This window comes from Seriola dumerili, unplaced genomic scaffold (assembly GCF_002260705.1).
Source record: "Seriola dumerili isolate Sdu_G_001 unplaced genomic scaffold, Sdu_1.0 BDQW01001298.1, whole genome shotgun sequence".
Lineage (NCBI taxonomy): Eukaryota > Metazoa > Chordata > Actinopteri > Carangiformes > Carangidae > Seriola > Seriola dumerili.
Window position 1 is genome coordinate 624,294 of NW_019175553.1, and position 6,948 is coordinate 631,241.

At 47.3% G+C, this 6,948-nt stretch overlaps 1 protein-coding gene across 2 annotated transcripts in view; it reads left to right on the forward strand.

The window, feature by feature from the left end:
* LOC111238290 (ribosomal protein S6 kinase alpha-3) overlaps positions 1-6,741 on the forward strand; it is a 64,980-nt gene extending 58,239 nt beyond the window's left edge. Inside the window, exons 12-22 of one of the 2 annotated variants that reach the window (XM_022767721.1) lie at positions 363-427; positions 540-642; positions 751-860; positions 1,114-1,239; positions 1,340-1,429; positions 2,262-2,421; positions 3,170-3,330; positions 3,613-3,689; positions 3,782-3,899; positions 4,012-4,152; positions 4,766-6,741. In XM_022767721.1, the coding sequence (XP_022623442.1) occupies positions 363-427; positions 540-642; positions 751-860; positions 1,114-1,239; positions 1,340-1,429; positions 2,262-2,421; positions 3,170-3,330; positions 3,613-3,689; positions 3,782-3,899; positions 4,012-4,152; positions 4,766-4,888 (1,274 nt within the window). In that variant the 3' untranslated portion in view covers positions 4,889-6,741. The remainder of the gene's footprint in view (positions 1-362; positions 428-539; positions 643-750; positions 861-1,113; positions 1,240-1,339; positions 1,430-2,261; positions 2,422-3,169; positions 3,331-3,612; positions 3,690-3,781; positions 3,900-4,011; positions 4,153-4,765) is intronic. The other variant, XM_022767722.1, reaches the window with a different exon arrangement.
* The last annotated feature ends 207 nt before the right edge of the window (positions 6,742-6,948 follow it).

A 6,948-nucleotide genomic window follows, 5' to 3' on the forward strand; every position in this document is an offset into this window, starting at 1 on the left:
AGAGTCTCAGGATCCAAATCACTGCAACAGCTGCAGACACAGAACTGGTTCAGACCCGTGGCTCCTCCTCCTCCTCCTCCTCCTCCTCAGTATCTTTCACTCTCATCCTGACTTCTTGGTTCTTGAAGGGGTTGAAGAACAGTAACCTTTTTAATTTTGGGTCTGGTAACAGACAGTCCCTGACAGCTCCTCCCTCCTGAAATGAAACTATATATGTGTGAGGTTGTTTTCCAGCAGAGAGCTGTGACAGTGTCTGTGGGGATTAAACAGGGAGGTTGTGATTACAGGACACACTCTGCCCCCTGCTGGTCTGCTCCTGTCCCGCTGCCTCTCAGCTGGTCGTTGTGTTTCTGTCTCTGCAGGAGCTGGACCGGACGGAGTGGAGGAGATCAAGAGGCATCACTTCTTCAGCACCATCGACTGGAACGTGAGTGAGACGCAGGAACCAGAGCTGAAATAAAAACGCTCTCATTTCTTTGATTATTCCGTCGTGACCGTTTCTCTCTGCTGAGTTCTCCGACGCCTCCCTCTCTCCGCAGAAACTCTTCCGCAGAGAGATCCCCCCTCCGTTCAAACCGGCTGCAGGTCGACCTGACGACACTTTCTATTTTGATCCAGAGTTCACAGCTAAAACACCCAGAGGTACCAGACTGTCACTGTAGCTCCTCCTCCTCCTCTTCACACGCTGCTGAGCTGAACTACATTCTCAGTAAAGTCTGACTTTCATTAACGGCTGTTTCTGTGTCTCAGACTCTCCGGGGGTTCCTCCCAGTGCCAACGCCCATCAGCTGTTCAGAGGATTCAGTTTTGTGGCCATAACAGAGGAGGAAACACAACCACTGCCCAACGCCATAGTACAGGTGCGAACACACGCTCGTCTCACACAGACGGACAGACGCTGATGAAGTGGAGGAGAGTCAGTCTGTAGAGGTCAGAGTGTCAGAGGCTGAAGGACTGTAGATTCACTGACAGTGTGTGAGATCAGCTTGAAAGCTCCTGAAGAAGCCATGAAGTGGATTTTGTATTAAATAAATAAGCAGCTGTTTATTCTTATGCAGCAGCTCTGTGATGTCGTCAGTTATTAGTGGTAATAAACTGCGTCTTTGCTTGTAGCAGCTGCACCGAAGCACATCCCAGTTCTCAGACGCCTACGAGATCAAAGAGGACATCGGCGTCGGCTCCTACTCCATCTGTAAACGCTGCATACACAAAGGAACCGGCATGGAGTACGCCGTCAAGGTGAACAAAACAAACAAAACAAAAACACACACACGGCCTCCAGCGTGACGTCTGCGTCCAGCCGTTCAACGCCGTAAACGTCCGTTTGTCCTCGTTACAGATCATCAACAAGGCCAAGAGAGACCCGACGGAGGAGGTGGAGATCCTGCTGAGATACGGGCAGCACCCCAACATCATCACCCTCAAGGACGTGAGTCACACGCCCAGTAACACCGTGAATCTGACGGTTTCACAAAGACACAGATACATGCATCTTATTGTGAAAATCTAGCTGTGTATCCTGTGTGTGATTCAGTCGGAGGTCAGCGGTGAATTTGTGCGTCTGCCCGCTGGACGCAGAAAATAACAGCAGTGATTCTCCTGCTCTGACGCCGGTGACTTCACTGTTTCACTGTTTCACTGTTTCTGTGACTCACTCTTAATGAGAGTTAAAAATATCACGTTGCTGCCGAGTGAGAATCTCCTCACTCGCATCAGATCCAGGAACAAAAGACGAGTTTATCTCGCTGGTGTTTTCAGTTGTGATACAGTTCATCTGTGTTTTACTTCCTCTGTAGCTGCTGGGAACTTATCTTAAGTATATATCATCTCTCTCACGCAGCAGGTGCAGCAGAGTGTTGAACCGTCAGTGTTGAAAGTTGCTCAAATGTTTTAGGAAAGTTTTTGTAGTTCTTTATTTGTTCCTGGTTCAGTCTGACGTCAGAATCTAACAATCGATATTTTCTGACTTAAAACCAGCAAAGTTCTTTATTTTGCTCTGATGCACAGAGTCGATCAGTTATCTGTTAATCTGTCGATTAGTTTATTGATTAATCCGTCTGTCTTTCAGTTTATAAGATCAAGTTTACGATCGTAGAAAACTAAGAAAACTGACAAAGATTCATATTGAGAAGCTTTTGATGTGTTTGCTTTAAAGATGGTGATTAAAGACGATTAATCAATTATTAAAATAACTTCCAGTGATAATGAACGAATGCTTCCAGCTGTGACTCACTGCCGGTTGACTTGTTTCCGTGTCGCAGGTGTACGACGACGGCCGCTCGGTGTTCCTGGTGACGGAGCTGATGAAAGGAGGCGAGCTGCTCGACAAGATCCTGCGACAGAAGTTCTTCTCGGAGAGAGAGGCGAGCGCCGTTCTCTACACCATCACCAGGACGGTGGAGTACCTGCACGTGCAGGGGGTACGTTCCTGAACCACCCGCACTCCCTCGTGCTCCTGTTCGCCATCGTTCATGATGCTTTGATGAGACCTTTAACTTGATGCTGTTGCAGATCTTCTTCTTTTCTGTTTGGCCACATCTTGAGGATTTATTCACACTGAATTCATTTCACACAGAAAGGAATTCAGCGTGTTCCCAACAGACGGGACAGAACAATGACCGGTGAAACGTGGGTGTGATTGACAAGAAGAAGAAATTCAAATTAAAATGATTCCAGGAAAGTTTCCTGGAAAGAAACGTGTCATAGTTACAGGAGTCAGTTTGTTATTGATGAAAGAAACTGTTCCATTCTCATTTATTAATTGTTGGAAACCTCTGAATAGAAGTGTTGGGTTGTGTTAGCTTAGCATTTAGAGCTAACTCCTCCCTCTGTGTTTCAGCTGTAATCAGCACCAAATGATTTAGTTGTTTTCAGGAAACTGGAAGGAGATTATTGGAAATAAATCAGAAACATTTCAAACCAGTTACTGAAAAGATTTTTATTGATAAGTGAAAAGAGTCTAGAGATATTGTTCCTTTGTGTTTTACTGTTTATTTGAGATGTTTGGAAACTTCATCGTCTCAGCTGAGGGAGAGACGATCGTATGAGTTATTGTGTTCATTTAATTCATTTAAGAAGCAGCAGCAACAAATAAAAGATCATAAATCATGAATCCACATCAGAAATAACCTGGTGTGTGTGTGTGTGTGTGTGTGTGTGTGTTTGCACATGGTTCACAGAGACCTGAAGCCCAGTAACATCCTGTACGTGGACGTGAGCGGGAACGCCGAGTCCATCCGGATCTGCGACTTCGGTTTCGCCAAACAGCTGAGGGCGGAGAACGGCCTGCTCATGACGCCGTGCTACACCGCCAACTTTGTCGCACCCGAGGTAACTCACCGTCTCCGGCATCAAACCACGGCGACGTGCGCACTGATCTCAGATCAGCGTTTCAACACTGTAACTCTAAACAATGATTATTGTGATGAAGAGGATGTGAAGGTTCTGATGTTTCTTATTTAGATTTTTGTGTTTCAGTATCTCACTGTTTAATGTTGAATATTAGATATATATTTACACACAGCTGACATGTTGTAGAGGAGGATAGATGTGTGCATGAAAGCTGAAGAGGAAAGCAGATGTTTGTACAGATGTTGTCTGTGTTTGTGGCAGGTGTTGAAGAAGCAGGGTTACGATGCCGCCTGTGACATCTGGAGTCTGGGAGTGCTGCTCTACACCATGCTCACAGGGTTGGTGGAAACCTTTTCCTTGAGTTTGTTTTCGGCTGCAGCTCCTGTAGAAGTTTGTTTTTAATAACTCTTTTCTCCTCCTCCGTCTCCAGCTTCACTCCGTTTGCGAACGGTCCGGAGGACACGCCGGAGGAGATCCTGGCTCGTATCGGCAGCGGAAAGTTCTCACTCAGCGGAGGATACTGGACGTCCGTCTCTGCCGAGGCCAAGGTGACGACACAGACGCAGGAAACATTTTCTTTCCCTCCTTTGTTTCCTGTGACTGTATACTGTATGTTTGATGGAGATGTGTGACTGTGTGACCTCTGACCCCCCCCCTCAGGATCTGGTGTCGAAGATGCTGCATGTCGACCCGCACCAGCGGCTGACGGCAGGTCAGGTCCTCAGACACCCCTGGGTGACACACAGAGACCAGCTGCCGAAGTACACCCTGAACAGGCAGGACGCACCGCACCTCGTCAAGGTGACACACACACACACACACACACACACACACACACACACACACACACACACACACACACCAGCACAAACCTCAGTCCAGCTCCACAGCGTCATGAATCAGCAGGAAGTTTCTCTGCGGTCGCTTCAGCTGTAACAGGAAAAAGTTTCTGATTCACAAACCATAAGAATAAAAGAATGGTGGTTCTAGTCACATGTCCAGGGTTTGATTTTTTTTAATTCCCTCTCCTGCCCCTGTTGGTTGTCATGGAAACACAGTCATTTAGCATGCTGCTGGGTAAAATGCCAGTTCACCCCAGGCACAAATCTCCGTGCAGATTAAATGTATTTCACAATAAAAGCGTGCAGGAGGATGAAAGGAGCTGATCTGTTTGTACCAGACTGAATTCATTCATATGTTTCTGGTGAGTGTCGTGTTCCACAGAGAGGCTTCGTTAAATGTAAATTAGAAGTGAGAAATGTTGGAGAGAATCACTAACGAGATTATTCATGTCATTTTAACATGAAGCACAAAACAACGACACAAATATTGATGTTAATAAGAAACATTTAGTGCAGAATATTGACTGAACTGAACCGACTAACGAGGCGCCGACTCTGTCTCCTCCCTGCAGGGCGCCATGGCGGCCACCTACTCCGCCCTCAACAGGAACGTCCCCCCGGTCCTGGAGCCGGTGGGCTGCTCCACTCTGGCCCAGCGGAGGGGGGTGAAGAAAATCACCTCCACCGCTCTGTGACCTTTAACCCCTCCCCCCCCTCCCTCCCTCACCTCCTCCCATCAACTCTGACCTCGATCTGACCTCCGCCGGACGTCCCTACTCCCCTCCTCCCCTCCCCTCTCCTGTCCACTCCGGTCCGGCGGGACAGACTACTGATGGACCTGGGAACCGCTAACGCCAAATAGGAGCACAGAGACCGCCGCTCACCTCCCTCCCCTCCCCTCCCCTCCCCTCCCTGTCCTGCACCTTAACGGACTCCTCTGATTGGATCTCTTCTGCTGTCTTACTGTAGAGTCTCAGTTGTGGCGTCACCGATGGACAGCTGGACTAACGACGACCTGTCGACTCTTCCCGCCGCAGGAGGCCGAGTCCTCCTGCGGCGTTTTTTGCTTTGGACAATCAGCGCGTCAGGAAAATGAAAGTACTGTATTTATTTACTTCAAAACGGCGGGAATCTGAACTTAGGAACACGGTAATCTAATGTATGCATTTAAAGAGCTAGATCACGGTTATTATAGTGGCGTCGTGATTCTGCGTAGCTGTAGATCCTGCATTTAAACCTCAAGTAGCCTCTGAGATGACGGCGTCTCCAGAAAAGGACGGAGGGCGTGAAGCGGCGCAGGTTAACGTTCACCTCACTGAGCGGAGCGGCCGCGACCAGAAAAAGCTCCAAAAATCAAGACGTAGGAAAAGAGGAAGCGAGAGCTGCAGCGTCCGGTCGAACCTGAAGGAAAGAAAAGTCTCACGGTTTTGTTTAGAAAATGAACGTCAGTGCGTCTGAGGTGGAGTCACACCTCCAGCCTCCAGTGTTTTACCTGTAAGGCCATGAACAAAATCTGATTGGTTTGTCTCATCTGTTAAAGTGTTAACAAACTCAGAGGAGAAGTCTCCTGATCTTCTATATTTTTTGTTTGTTAACAAATCCCATGAAAATACAGTTTCTTATAGTTTCATCTTTGAAGAAAAGTTCAGTCATTTCCTCAAACAGCTTTTATCAAACCAACAGGAACAAACAGAATCTGCCTGAGGACGCCCCCTGGTGGCCGTGGACCTGAATGCACTTCTCTAAACTGAGTGACGTCAGTAAACTGCCAGGAGGGAAAACAAACAAGAGTCACCTTCCTCTTAAATCTGGCACTTAAAGTTGAGTTTCCCTCCAGCGTTCACACCTGAAATTCATTTATGCAAAAAAACACTGAGAATCTAAAGTTTCAGGCTGATGAATCAATAAAACAGGCGTGTTTTTACGGATGAATCTCGCCTTTAAGAATTTGAATAAAATTTGAAGAAACACTTTGAGGCTTTAGGTGCTATGAAAACGGCTTTAAGTGAAGGACACGGGTGACGCCTGCACAGGAAGTGTCAGAGAACATGTGGGCGCGTCGTGTATTTCTGTCCTGATGAGGAGTCGCTCTTCGGGTCGGCAGCCACACCAAACAAACAGCGGGATTAAGCCGAGACCTCGTTCCCAAACGAGCTTCCTGCCTCCGCAGCCGGTCGCTGGAGTGAGAGCACTCGAACCCGGACGACCTTCTGTACGAGCCGCCTGATCATCTCTGTCTGTGCAGCCGACACGGAGCTGAACTGTAAATACAAACACGTCGAGCAACTCAGGTTTCTATGAATCAAGACAATGCATTTTTATATGTCAGAAAAAAAAAGGATAAAGAAGAAGCACAGAGACGTGAGTGAAGGGAGGAGAGCGGGACGTTTCGTCTTCGTGGACGTTTGATCTCGATGAGAAAACGTCGGACTCAAACTCCTCATTTCCCACCGTGTGACCAAACAACAGGAACGTCCACGTTCATCATGTGACACAGAGGATCGTCCGTCTGCTGAACCCTTTAAAAACTCACCTGTGTAGCAGAAAAAAAAAAACATATATATATATTCACATCTACCTGTAACCATGTCTGGAGCCAGCGTGGAGACGTCAAAGACACAGTTCACCCAAATCACTCAGAGACAGACGACTGGGACACTGAGGTTTAGTCTCAACATGATATATCACATTAGTTTAATTCTTCCATAAACAGACAGTTAAAACTGTGTGTGGAGTCTGAAGTTGAAAAATATTA